Source organism: Pelobates fuscus, chromosome 1 (genome assembly GCF_036172605.1).
Source record: "Pelobates fuscus isolate aPelFus1 chromosome 1, aPelFus1.pri, whole genome shotgun sequence".
NCBI lineage: Eukaryota > Metazoa > Chordata > Amphibia > Anura > Pelobatidae > Pelobates > Pelobates fuscus.
The window spans coordinates 221,988,246-222,003,230 of record NC_086317.1 but is presented as its reverse complement, the minus strand read 5'-3'; the positions used below and the strand labels follow the sequence as shown (position 1 = coordinate 222,003,230).

The 14,985-nt window shown below is 46.4% G+C and overlaps 1 protein-coding gene across 1 annotated transcript in view; it reads left to right on the top strand.

Moving 5' to 3' along the window:
- Positions 1-14,985, top strand: part of GRIK3 (glutamate ionotropic receptor kainate type subunit 3) — a 506,016-nt gene that overhangs the window by 278,864 nt on the left and 212,167 nt on the right. Inside the window, exon 6 of the mRNA XM_063454917.1 lies at positions 2,966-3,139. Coding sequence (XP_063310987.1) covers positions 2,966-3,139 — 174 coding nt within the window. The remainder of the gene's footprint in view (positions 1-2,965; positions 3,140-14,985) is intronic.

The window sequence follows — 14,985 nt, the reverse complement described above, 5'->3', positions numbered from 1 at the left end:
GTGTGTATCGGGGATCCTTAGGATAGGTGTCAATCCATACCTGCCAAGTGACCCTATGTAGGGGGAACAGTCTCTATTCTGCTCTGTGTCAGTGTGTATCATGATCTCGGAGGACAGGTGTCAATCCATATCTGCCAAGTGACCCTATGTAGGGGGAACAGTCCCTATTCTGCTCTGTGTCAGTGTGTATCATGGTCTCTGAGGACAAGTGACCCTATGTAGGGGGAACAGTCCCTATTCTGCTCTGTGTCAGTGTGTATCATGGTCTCTGAGGACAGGTGTCAATCCATATCTGCCAAGTGACCCTATGTAGGGGGAACAGTCTCTATTCTTCTCTGTGTCAGTGTGTATCATGGTCTCTGAGGACAGGTGTCAATCCATATCTGCCAAGTGACCCTATGTAGGGGGAACAGTCTCTATTCTGCTCTGTGTCAGTGTGTATCAGGGATCATTAGGATAGGTGTCAATCCATATCTGCCAAGTGACCCTATGTAGGGGGAACAGTCCCTATTCTGCTCTGTGTCAGTGTGTATCAGGGATTTGACTATCTTTATTCAGATTGAAAAATTACAATTCCAGGAAAAATTTAACAAACATTTACAAGAACATGTTATGCACATCATAGAAACAACGTGAACCTCTTTAAAGCCACAAACTTAAGACAAAAAATACGTACACACAATGTGTAAGGGTTTGAAAGAATATTCTGAATCCTTACACGTTTACTTTATCGTTTGTTTGATTTTTGTGAACCATATATAAACTACAAGCAGCGTGAAAACTATAAAAACTCAAGTGGCCATGCTGATCAAATTAAATAGTATGCTTTACACAGCGTATAAGGGTGATGTCACAGCACAACGGGAATCTAACAGGGGAAGAGGTGAAAGTCATCCTCCCCCTCCCACGACCCAGCCATATCTGCCAAGTGACCCTATGTAGGGGTAACAGTCTCTATTCTGCTCTGTGTCAGTGTGTATCATGGTCTCTGAGGACGGGGAACAGTCTCTATTCTGCTCTGTGTCAGTGTGTATCAGGGGCTTTGAGGACAGGTGTCAATGTTAGGTGATTTCTGCCCTTTATGGATTAAAAGCAGACTCTGCATCAACCATGGATCCCCCTCTGGCATGCCACAAACCAGGTGTTAGTCCCCTTGAAACAACTTTTCCATCACTTTTGTGGCCAGAAAGAGTCCCTGTTGGTTTTAAAATTCGCCTGCCCATTGAAGTCAATGGCGGTTCGCCGGTTCGCGAACATTTGCGCAAGTTCGCGTTCGCCGTTCGCGAACCGAAAATTTCGGGTTCGCGACAACACTACTGGCCACAGGTAGCAGTGGTTACACTGCTGAGGCTGCAAGGAGAGTCTATTTGCTCCAGGTCTACTACATTACTATAGTTGTTCTGGTGAGTATATTCATGAGATGCAGGCATTTTCATGCAAACTGAAAAGGCATTGCTTACATTGCTCCTAGGGACACCTTCAAGTGGCCACTCCTCAGATAACCACTGGAGGTGCTTCTTGGGGCAGTGCTGCACAGTAGGCTGCACTGCCATTCAGCGTCTCCACATTCTGCATGGGGACGCTAAATTTTCCTCATAGAGATGCATTGATTCAATGCATCTCTATGAGGAGGTGCTGATTGGCCAACACAGCATTTGGCCCCGCCCCCTTGGCGATTTTATCCAATCCAAAGCATTGGATTGGCTAAAAATTGTCAATTGTGATGATGTCACCAAGGGGGCGTGGTCAGCGCCGGTGGACCTGCGCTGCACTGAAAATAAGGTGAGTTTTACATACCATTTGGCCCATCTAGTCTGCCCAATTTCCTACATACTTTCATCACTTATCTTTCATCTGTATCCATTGATTAATATAAACAAATATATTGTTCACTATAAATAATAAAAGAAAAAAAAGGGAAATACAGTGGGACCTCGGTTTATTAATTTAATGCGTTCTTGGGACGTTTCTTATTGCGAAAAATTTGAAAACCGAAACGCGGTTTCCCATAGGAATGCATTGAAAACCAATTAATCCGTTCTGGAGGTAAAAAAAAAGTAAAAATGAGCTGGCATGGAAACCAACCCACAATGCAGAACACACAATAAAAGGCATGCAAACGACACAGTTCAGTTCCCTACCTTTCCACAGCTTGAGAAATGCACCAAAAAGTCCCAAAACAACTGCAAACAATTTCCAGAATGGCTCCAAAATTTGATGCAAAAGCCGCTACAACACCGCCACACTCGAGGCCACGTGCTACCCACAGGCTCCAGCATGCAGGGGGCGGTGCTATAAACCTCCCAGGTGCAATGCATCCTGGGAAAAGTTGCTTTGTATTGCGAAAAAAAATTGTAAACCAAGCCATTATTTTCAACGGATTTTCATTTGTAAACTGTTCCAGACTGCTCCTTCTGCACTGGTGAGTCCCACCCCTCTGCTCTCCTTCTTATATCCCACCATATAGGCAACAATGTATCTTTTTTATTCCCACCCCTTACTGCAGGGCAGCAGTCATGCCTCCCCTTCCTTGCAGTCCAGGGGATATCTTGACTGCTGACCCAAATACCAAAAAAACGAAAATTATGTTAACCGAGGTGTTTGTAAACCGAGGTCCCACTGTCTTTAACATATGAATGGCTCAGTATAATGTACACTGAGGGCAATCTATTGCACCCAGACCCCATCAATTAGATGAAGTATTCTGGGTACCGATAGTGTCCCCTTAAATATCATTAATTTTCAACTTCAGTTTCTTCAACATACCTCTTAGCCTACTAGTGTTCAGCAGTGCTTCTTTTTGGTATAAAAATGAAGGGGAAAAAAATTAGGTCTATGTTATGAGATAGTTCCATGAAGTTTTAAAGTATAAAAAAACTTTAACAAATATGCATACAATGTTTATTGAAAGTAAGTATTCTATATTTAGAAAACAAAATGTTATAAACTTTTATTTTATCTACAGGATCTGTATGCATTGGACCTAGAGCCGTACCGCTACTCTGGGGTGAACTTGACTGGATTTCGGATCCTAAATGTTGAGAATCCGTATGTTGCAGGCATTGTGGACAAGTGGTCTATGGAAAGGCTGCAAGCAACTCCCAAACCAGAAACTGGCCTTTTAGATGGTGTTATGACGGTACGTGCAAAATGAGCAAACAATAACATTAAGAGAGAAAGCCACTGTATGATGAACTTTGTATTGTGCATTTTTATAAACATGCTCACTTGAACATTATTCTTTTGGCTGAGACCATGCATGCTAGAGTGTATTACGATGTACAATACATCACCAGTGCTGGAAAACGTAAAAATTTAAATCACCCAAAATTATTCAAAATTGTATTTGGATATAATGTGCAGGGGGCACATTTTTTTTATTATTATATTTATTATTATATTTTATTTATTATTACTAGTATTATTTCTTAAATAAATGCAGGAAATTCATAACTTGTTTTTTCTTTGGGTCAAGATTCCATAACCTTCTCATTGTCCACACTTAGAGATGTCCCGAATAGTTTGCCGGCGAATAGTTCCTGGCGAACATAGCTTGTTAGAAATTTGACTGTGAAATAATAGCAGTCAGTTTCCTTCACACGTGTGCGTTTCAGGGCCTGCCAGGGCACAGTGTCACACCAGTGCAACTCCTATCTGGTGTAACAGTAGTGTACAGTAAAAAAAAAAACTAGAAATTTGACTGTGAAATAATAGCAGTCAGTTTCCTTCACACGTGTGCGTTTCAGGGCCTGCCAGGGCACAGTGTCAAACCAGTGCAACTCATATCTGGTGTAACAGTAGTGTACATTTAAAAAAAAAAAAAAAAATTTGACTGTAATAGATTGAATAGCAGTTAGTTGTCTGCAAGCGTGTGTGTCAGGCCTACAGCGTCTACTCTGCCAACTTCTGCCAGTGCACAGTGCCACTCATATCTGTTGTCACAGTAGCTTGCACGCATAGTACCCCTAATCGAAAAAAAAATGACAGGCAGAGGCAGGCCACCCCGCAGGGGCCGTCGTGGTCGTGGTGCTGTGATTCCCTTTGGCCCTAGAATATTGCCCAGTGTTCAGAGGCCACGTACCCTGAACTAGAAAAGTTCTGAGGACATAGTTGACTGGCTAACACAGGACACCCAATCTTCTACAGCTTCCGCTCGGAACCTTGATGCACCATCCTCCTCCAGCTTAGCTCTCAAGTTACCTCTCGCTTGCCTGGATGTACGGTGTGATGATGATGATGTTGTACCCGCTGCTGCTTCCTTTGCTGAGTTGTCAGATACAAGTGAAGCGGTTGATGATGACGATGCGTCCGTGGATGTCACGTGGGTGCCCGCTACAAGAGAAGAAGAACAGGGGGAAAGTTCAGATGGGGAGACAGAGAGGAGGAGGAGACGAGTTGGAAGCAGGGGGAGGTCGTCGCAAGGAGCTAGTGGCACAGTCAGACAGCATGCATCGGCACGCGGGGTCAGCCAGACAGCACGCAAATCAACGCATGCTGTTGCCACCACCAGAATGCCGTCATTGCAGAGCTCAGCAGTGTGGCATTTTTTTTGTGTGTCTGCCTCTGACAACAGCGATGCCATTTGCAATCTGTGCCAAAAGAAGTTGTGGGAAGTCCAACACCCACCTAGGTACAACTGCTTTGCTAAGGCACATGATCGCACATCACAAACACCTATGGGATCAACACATGAGTACAAGCAGCACACAAACTCAAAGCCGCCATCCTCCTCCTGGTCCAGCATCTTCAGCCACGTCAACCACTGCTGTCCTCCTTGCCCCCTCTCAACCATCCGCCACTCCGTCTCTCGCCTTGAGCAGTTCCTGCTCATCTGCCCACAGTCAGGTGTCTGTCAAGGACATGTTTGAGCATAAGAAGCCAATGTCACAAAGTCACCCCCTTGCCCAGCATCTGACAGCTGGCTTGTCTGAACTCTTAGCCCGCCAGCTTTTACCATACAAGCTGGTGGAGTCTGAGGCGTTCCAAAAATTTGTAGCTTTTGGGACACTGCAGTGGAAGGTACCTGGCCGAAATTTCTTTGCACAAAAGGCAATCCCCAACCTGACTCCGCACCAACTGGAGATCGGCAAAGTGGTTTGTGACAACGGAAGAAATTTGTTGGTGGCATTGAATTTGGGCACATGTGTTGGGCTTTGTGTATAAGTACCCAGGCTTACAGGACGTCCTGAAGGAGGCCAGGAAGGTGTGTGGCCATTTCAGGCGTTCCTACACGGCCATGGCGCACTTTTCAGATATCCAGCAGCGAAACAACATGCCAGTGAGGCGCTTGAATTGCGACAGCACGACACGATGGAATTCAACACTCCTAATGTTCGACCGCCTGCTCCAACAAGAAAAAGCCGCTAATGACTATTTGTATGACCGGGGTGCTAGGACAGCTTCTGCGGAGCTGGGAATTTTTTTGCCACGTTACTGGACGCTCATGCGCAATGCCTGTAGGCTCATGCGTCCTTTTGAGGAGGTGACAAACCTAGTCAGTCACACCGAAGGCACCATCAGCGACATCAGACCATTTGTTTTCTTCCTGGAGCGTGCCCTGCGAAGAGTGCTGGATCAGGCCGTAGATGAGCGTGAAGAGGAAGAGTTGTGGTCACCATCACCACCAGAAACAGCCTTATCAGCATTGCTTGCTGGACCTGCGGCAACGCTGGAAGAGGAATGTGAGGAAGAGGAGTCAGAGGAGGAATGTGGCTTTGAGGAGGAGGAGGAAGACCAACCACAACAGGCATCCCTGGGTGCTCGTTGTCACCTATCTGGTACCCGTGGTGTTGTTCGTGGCTGGGGGGAAGAACATACCTTCAGTGAGATCACTGAGGACGAGGAACGTAGCTCGGCATCCAACCTTGTGCAAATGGGGTCTTTAATGCTGTCGTGCCTCTCGTATAAAAAGGCTGAAGGAGAACGACCTGTACTGGATGACCACGCTACTAGACTCCCGTTATAAGCAGAAAGTGCCTGAAATGTTACCGAATTACCGCAAGTCGGAAAGGATGCAGCAGTTCCAAAATAAATTAAAAAGTATGCTTTACACAGTGTATAAGGGTGATGTCACAGCACAACGGGAATCTAACAGGGGAAGAGGTGAAAGTAATCCTCCTCCTCCCACGACCACGCTGGCAAGGACAGGACACTTTACAGACGTGTTGTTGATGGAGGACATGCAGAGCTTTTTAAGTCCTACGCATCGCCACAGCCCTTCAGGGTCCACCCTCAGAGAACGACTCGACCGACAGGTAGCAGACTACCTCGCCTTAACTGCAGATATCGACACTCTGAGGAGCGATGAACCCCTTGACTACTGGGTGTGCAGGCTTGACCTGTGGCCTGAGCTATCCCAATTTGCGATAGAACTTCTGGCCTGCCCCGCTTCAAGTGTCCTGTCAGAAAGGACCTTCAGTGCAGCAGGAGGTATTGTCACTGAGAAGAGAAGTTGCCTAGGTCAAAAAAGTCAAGATTACCTCACCTTTATTAAGATGAATGAGGGATGGATCCTGAAGGGACTGACAGTGGGCAATACATTTGACTAAAGAAGGCCTGATGAGGGGGACGTAACAGGGATTAAACTGATAAGAATAGTACTACTTAACACACCACTCCTATCTGGTGGCACATTAGATTGCATGCGCAGTGCCCCAAATTTGAAATAGGAGGACCGACCATCTTTTTCCATCTCCCGATTCCTAAAATCAATGCCATATACACGTCCCCTGATAGGGGACGTAACAGGGATTAAACTGATAAGAATAGTACTACTTAACACACCACTCCTATCTGGTGGCACATTAGATTACACACGCAGTGCCCCAAATTTGAAGTAGGAGGACCAACCAAGCATCTTTTTCCATCTACCGGTTCCTAAAATCGATGCCATATGCACGTCCCCTGATAGGGGACCTAACAGGGATTAAACTGATAAGAAGAGTACTACTTAACACACCACTCCTATCTGGTGGCACATTAGATTGCATGCGCAGTGCCCCAAATTTGAAATAGGAGGACCGACCATCTTTTTCCATCTCCCGATTCCTAAAATCAATGCCATATACACGTCCCCTGATAGGGGACGTAACAGGGATTAAACTGATAAGAATAGCACTACTTAACACACCTTATAATAACGCAGAGAGAGGCAACGCAGAGAGAGGAGTCTGAAGAAGAGGAGTCAGAGGAGGAAGGTGGCTTTGAGGCATCCCAGGGTGCTTGTTGTCACCTTTCGGGGACCCTTGGTGTTGTACTTGGCTGGGTGGAGGAAGAGACCTTCAATGACATCAGTGAGGACAAGGAACGGGACATGGCTAGCTTGGTATCCAACCTTGTGCAAATGGGGAGTTTGCGGTTGTGCAAATGGACTGTTTGCGGTTGTTTGCGGTGCGTTAAACGGGGCGTTTGGTCTGTCACTGTGAAGCGGGCGTAACCCTTACACTACCTGATCGATACAACATCATACCTGATGTTTTAAAGCACGTTATTCCAAACTATTTAGGAATGTTAGTTGATGTATGCCCTTTATGGGTTAAAACCAGACTCTCCATCAACTATGTAATTTTCCATGGGAGTTTTGCCATGGATCCCCCTCCAGCATGCCACAGTCCAGGTGTTAGTCCCCTTGAAACAACTTTTCCATTACTATTGTGGCCAGAAAGAGTCCCTGTGGGTTTTAAAATTCGCCTGCCTATTGAAGTCTATGGCGGTTCACCCGGTTCGCCCGTTCGAGAACATTTGCGGAAATTCACATTCGCCGTTCGCGAACGGAACATTTTATGTTTGCGACATCTATATCCACACTCTCTTGATCCTACTCTTGTATAATCATAATCACTTATCTTTCTCATGTCTTTAGAATTATTATACAGAGCACTGAACAGGTTGTAGAGGTGAGGAAAACCATAGCGATTTACTTCGCAGACAACCAGCCCCAAGATACAACCGTGGCCGCGACGTGGCTGGTCCATAAGGCCGTGGTACGAAGGGTACTGATTAAGGCAGGAGCAACACTAAAAACGCAAACTAGCGGAGACTAGCAATGCATTGCTCAGGGATCTGAAACTAGCTGAGGTCCTCATCAAATCCTCACCCACTGACACTACCAGACAGGAAGTTAATAAGATCAGGGCTAACTTGGAAACTCACCAACTCCAGCGAGTGGAGAGGGCTCTCTGCAAACTCAAAAGTGATTACTATGGACAAGGGAACAGGGCGGGGAGATTGCTAGCCGCCCAACTGAAAGAAACAAACACTCAGATGCGGATACCATACTTAGTAGACAGTACTGGGACGAAACTGACAAACCCCAAAATGATAGTAGATAAATTTGCGACTTTCTACGGTGCCCTTTACAACTTAGCGGAGGACCCCCTACAACACCAGCCTACCCCTCTGGAGATAGCCGCCTACCTAGATGGAGTGGGGCTCCCCCAGCTCTCTAGCAACCAAGCCTCACTACTAAACTGCCTAATCAACCCATAGGAAATCTCCAAAGCACTTAGGGATACCCCACAACATAAAGCCCCAGGACCAGACGGTTTCTCCACCCATTTAGAAAACTGGGCAGACTAGATGGGCCGAATGGTTCTTATCTGCCGTCACATTCTATGTTTCTATGTTTCTATGTTTCTATTACTACAAAGTCTTTGCGGACCAGCTCCTCCCACACATGACCTCCCTCTTTAACAACATCATGGAGTCAGGATCCATACCCCCTAAAATGCTGGAGGCCACTATAATTACTATTCCCAAGCCAGGCAAACCCATGGAATTTTGTGCAAATTACCGCCCTATTTCGCTACTTAACGCAGACACAAAGCTATTTGCCAAGGTCTTAGCCAACAGGATACGCCCCCTCCTGTGTACGCTTGTCTCCCCGGAACAATCGGGTTTCGTCCTGGAGCGTCAGGTGGAGGATAACACCAGGCAGGCACTGGACGTAATGGAGCTTATGACAGTACACAAGACGCAGGGACTGTTAATGGCTCTTGACGCAGAAAAGGCTTTTGACCGGCTACACTGGGGCTACATGACGGAAGTCCTCCGCAGATTTAAATTCCCCGACAAATTTCTCAGTGGCCTGCTATCCCTATATTCTTCCCTGGCAACCAATGTCATGAGCTCCGGTTTCACCTCCCGACGTTTTGCCCTGACAATTGGCACACGACAGTGATGCCCATTATCGCCCCTCATTTTTTATCCTAGCACTAGAACAGCTACTACACAAAATTAAACAGGAACAGTGCATCGCAAGCGTCCCTTCGCCACTGGGTCCCCAAAAAATAGCAGCCTTTGCTGACGACATCCTCCTATTCTCCTATTCTTGACTAACCCGACAGACTCCTAAAGCACCTCCTAAGCCTACTTCAAAACTACGGCCAAGAGTCCTACTATAAAAACAATGGGGCAAAAAACCAGGTGCTGCCCCTGAACATGACCCACTCCCATCTTACCGCTCTTCAAGCTCAACACCCCTTAGACTGGAGAAAAGACACTCTCTCCTACTTAAGCACACGATTAGCACACTCGCGACGCCTCCTACTCCGAAACAACCACAACACCTTACTGACTAAAACAGAGGCGCTGCTGGAGGGTTGGGGGGCCAAAAACACCTCTTGGCTGGGATGGATAAATTCCATCAAAATTATCATAGTCCCACAAATACTATTCCTCTTCAGGGCTCTCCCTATTGAGCATCCAAAGTTGCTACTGCAACGATTCCAGCGTCTGCTAAATGCGCATATATGGAAGAAGAAGCCACCAAGGGTTTCTACAGCAAGCATAACCCTGGTCATGGGCAGTGGGGGAGTGGGTGATCCCAACATTACCAAATACTATATAGCCACAAACCTGTCCCAAACAGCACGGTTGTTGCTGACCCCGAGACACTGTGGTACCATCTAGAAACCGCAATTATTGCACCACACAGCCTACAGGACCTACTATGGGTCCCACCCAAGTCACAACCCCACAACTCTGACCTGCTAATGACCACCAACACATCTCTCCGCACATGGCACAAGTGGGCCCCAAAACTGTTAGCCCAACATCTGATGACGTATGTCCCCATGCCTAGCCTACAGTACCTCACACACGACCTGACTCTAGACAAATGGACAGAGAGAGGGATAGTGAAGGTATCCCAACTCATGGAGGGTAAGGAGATTAGGCAGCTCCCAGAACTTCAGCAAACTTTCCTCCTCCCTGGTAGGGAACTCTTTACATACCTGCGTATTAAGCACATACTACAGGGAGTTGTCCAAGCGGCGCCTGATACCCGAAGGCCAGACGTGTTTCACTCACTGTGTCACAACCACAAAACCCAAGCAAAACCGCTTTCCCTATGCTACCGCAAACTCCTAGAGGTGGACAAACCAGATAAGTTGAGCTATATGGTTCACTGGGAAACTGAACTCAACTGCACACTGCAATGGCACTTGTAAAAAGAGCAACACACTGGCTCGATCATGTAGAAGCGGCTTATAAACTCTGGATGAGGTGGTACCTCACCCCCCAGAGACAGGCCCTCATATACACAACAGATGTGCTGGCGCTGCTGCAAGCAAGTGGGTACTCTGAGTCATATATTCTGGCAATGACCTGTATTACACACCTTCTGGGGGCAGGTGAAATCGCTAATACAATGTAATATACAGAAAGAGGTCCCACTTACACTGGAGGCCTACTTGCTGCACATGCTGCCCACTTTCGCATCCTGAGGCAGTGCTTATTACCCACATCACATTAGCAGTCAAGCACTGCATTGCCTCCCTCTGGAAATCAACCTCAGCTCCAGAAATAGCGGCGGTAGTTAGTAGGGTAAACCACACGCAGCAACTAGAGAAAATAGCACACACGATCCAAGGCACGTTAAAAGTACAACCTGACTTGGCCCAAATGGTCAGGGCTGGTGAACGGAGCCCCACAGCATGCTTAGACTCGCAGTTCACCCCACCCCAGATGAGCAAGGCAGGCAAAAACGGAGTAACCCACCCAGTTTCAATTCCGCATGGGTAAACATAACTGAAGGAACGAGCACGAGCGGACCAACACGGAACCCAATCTGGGGAAACGGAATCTCGACCCCCCTCCACCTTTGCCTTTACCAGGTTATTACCCTCCCCCTTTCCCAACTCAGTCACCCACAGCAACCAATCCTGCTAGACCTGTCATAATTACACCTTCGACTAGAGGAGGGCCTGGATGTAAGCACCGTACCTCTGACGATACAATATTTCCCATCTCCAATGTGACTGAGACCTGCATGCCTTGAAATGGTTATAATGTTGCCCTCCCCATGGAATATGCCTGTGTTGTATCAATGTCATTATGTTTCTATTGTTTTATGGTTGCAAACTCTGTTGTGAAACACTGTGTAGAGTTGGTGACGAAACAAATAATAAAAACGAAATATATATATAAAAAAAATAATTGTTATACAGAGATATGCAGATATATCTTTGTATTAGTGTGTAGTCTATGGTTTCATCTCTACCATATAGGCTACTCCCCTTTCCTCGCAGTCTCTTCAGACCCCAGATGCCACTCGCCTCCAGTGCTGTTTATCATCTGCTCTTACATTAAAAAGAATGCAACACACAGTGTATGATACATTGGCAGCCTCACTGGTTCCAGGTCATTGGGCCAGCATGCTGAGGCAGTCCTGGAGCAGTTTCAAAAATGAAAATTCACTCTGATACCAATGTCCCTTCCTGCAATGGATATTCTTAGTGTTAAAGGAGTTTTACAGGAAGCTGTTAATAAAGTCACACATATGATTGTGTGTGGGCAGATTGTGTTTGTTTTAATGGAAATAATAAGATAGTGGCAGCAATCATAAAAAAATATATATATTTTGTGAAGCACATTTATATTGAAAATTAATATAGGACATATTGATATGGGGTCAGCTTCTCTGCTCCCCCAGACAAAGGAGTCGAGCAGTGGGCCAACAAGGGAGAATCACCTAGGAGAAACAATAGAGGTGAGTGAGAAGTGAGGTAATGAGAGATTGGCACAGGTATCATTATTATTATTATTATTATTTTATTATTTATATAGCGCCATCAGATTCTGTAGTGCTGTACAATGGGTGGACTAACATACATGTGATTGTAACCAGACAACTGGACGTACAGGAACAGAGGGGTGGATGGCCCTGCTCCATGAGCTTACATTCTAGAGGGAGTGGAGTATAGTGACACAGAGGGTAAAAGTAGGGGTACGAAGAAGGTTGTTAGAAAACTACTAATTGAGAACTTAGTAGGTCATTTTTGACAGTTGCAGGAGAGGAGTCATGCAGGGTGGGGGATGAAAACCTGCTAACAGTTTAATTGATATGCTTTCTTGAAGAAGTAAGTTTTCAATGATTTTTTGAATGAGACTGGATGAAATTCTTACGTTGAAGGGAAGGGAGTTCCACAGAAGAGGTGCAGCCCTGGAAAAGTCTTGGAGGCGAGCGTTAGAGGTGGGAGTATGGACAGAGGATATACGCAGGTCTTTGGCAGAGCGTAGGGGCCTCGACAGGACATACTTGTGTATTAGGGAGGATAGGTAGGTTGGAGCAGCATTATGTAGGGACTTAGAAACATAGAAACATAGAATGTGACGGCAGATAAGAACCATTCGGCCCATCTAGTCTGCCCAATTTTCTAAATACTTTCATTAGTCCCTGGCCTTATCTTATAGTTAGGATAGCCTTATGCCTATCCCACGCTTGCTTAAACTCCTTTACTGTGTAAACCTCTACCACTTCAGCTCCATACTAATTCTTCTTGACCTCTCAGCGGCCTTTGACACCGTTGATCATGCTCTCCTTCTTCAAACTCTTCAATCGCTTGGTCTCTGTGACTCTGTCCTCTCATGGTTTTCCTCTTATCTCTCCCAACGCTCATTCAGTGTCTCCTTTTCTAATGATACCTCCTCCCCTTGCCCTGTCTCAGTTGGAGTTCCCCAAGGCTCCGTCCTTGGTCCCCTTCTATTTTCTCTTTATACTGCCTCTCTTGGCAAACTTATTACCTCTTTTGGATTTCACTACCACCTGTACGCTGATGACACCCAGCTATATCTCTCCTCCCCGGACCTCTCCCCTGCCGTCCTGCAACGTGTCACTGCTTGCCTTTCTTCCATCTCTGACTGGATGTCCTCCCGCTTTCTGAAACTCAATCTCTCAAAAACTGAGCTCCTTGTCTTTCCTCCTCCTAATACTGATCCTCCTCTTTCGCTCTCCCTCCAAGTTTGTGGTACCAACATCAGTCCATCCTTGCAAGCGCGTTGTCTTGGCGTCATACTTGACTCTGGTCTCACCTTTGAGCCTCACATCCAGCATGTTGCCAAATCCTGTAGATTCCATCTTAAAAACATAGCCCGCATCCGCCCCTTTCTTGCACCAGATACTACCAAGGAGCTTGTCCATGCTCTAGTAATTTCCCGCATGGATTATTGTAACCCTCTCCTGATTGGTCTCCCCAATAGCCGTACTGCACCCTTACAGTCCGTAATGAATGCTGCTGCTAGATTGATTTTCCTCTCTAGTCGTTTCTCTCACACCTCACCCCTCTGCCAGTCCTTACATTGGCTTCCTGTATGCTATAGGAGTCAATTCAAGGTACTAACTCACACCTATAAAGCACTGAACAACTCTAGCCCCTCTTATATCTCCTCACAGATCCATAGGTATGTCCCTTCTCGGTCTCTCCGTTCTGCCCGTGACCACCTCCTGTCCGTTGTCCGCACTCGTACGGCCAACTCGCGCTTGCAGGACTTCTCACGGGCGGCTCCCTTCCTATGGAATAGCCTGCCTACCGCCATCAGACTCTCCCCTAGTCTTGCATCTTTTAAGAAGTGCCTTAAAACCCATCTCTTTAGGAAAGCTTATGGCCTCCAAGACTAACCCCTACCTCACATACCTGTCTCTTGCCCTCTCCTAAAGGGCAGCCCACCTTATTTGATTGTAAATTCCTGTCCTAATGTGTTTTACACCCCACCTCCTATAGAATGTAAGCTCGTTTGAGCAGGGTCCTCTTCAACCTATTGTTCCCGTAAGTTTATTTGTAATTGTCCTATTTATAGTTAAATCCCCCTCTCATAATATTGTAAAGCGCTACGGAATCTGTTGGCGCTATATAAATGGCAATAATAAATAAATAAATAAATAAGGCTATTCCATGCATCTACTACCCTCTCAGTAAAGTAATACTTCCTGATATTATTTATAGAAACATAGAATAAGCAAGCACCAGAATTTTAAATTGAGCACTATATCTAACTGAAAGCCAATGCAGGGACTGACAGAGCGGGGAGGCGTGGGAGGTGTGAGCGGACAGGAAAATGAGCCTCGCTGTCACATTCATTATAGATTGCAGCGGTGCAAACTGGGAACACGTAAGAACACTGAGAAGAGTATTGCAGTAGTCCAGGCGAGAGAGAACAAGAGCATGGACCAGCACCTTAGCCGCATCCAGGGTTAAATAGGGGCGGATGCGCGCTATGTTTTAGAGATGGAAGCGACAGGATTTGACGTTTTATTAGACATGAGGGGTGAAGGAGAGGTTGGAGTCAAAAAGAACACCCAGGCTGCGAGCCTGCGAGGTAGAGGTGATGGTAGCGCCATTGACTTGGAGGGAGACAGACACGGGAGTAGTAACACTTGAGGGAGGAAAGACCAGAAGTTCTATTTTGGACAGGTTGAGTTTAAGGGAGTGAGCAGCCATCCATTTGGAAATCGAAGAGAGGCAGTCAGAGACACGAGTAAAGATAGGCGGAGAGAGATCAGGATAGGACAGGTAGATTTGCATGTCATCCGCATAGAAATGATAACTGAAGCCAAAGGAGATGATGAGTTTACCAAGGGAGGTAGTGTAGATAGAGAACAGTAGGGGACCAAGGACAGAACCTTGGGGGACGCCGACAGAGTCAGAGTCAGAGAAAGAAACACTGACAGAGGGCTGGGAGAGGTAGGAGGAGCACCAGGAGAGAGAA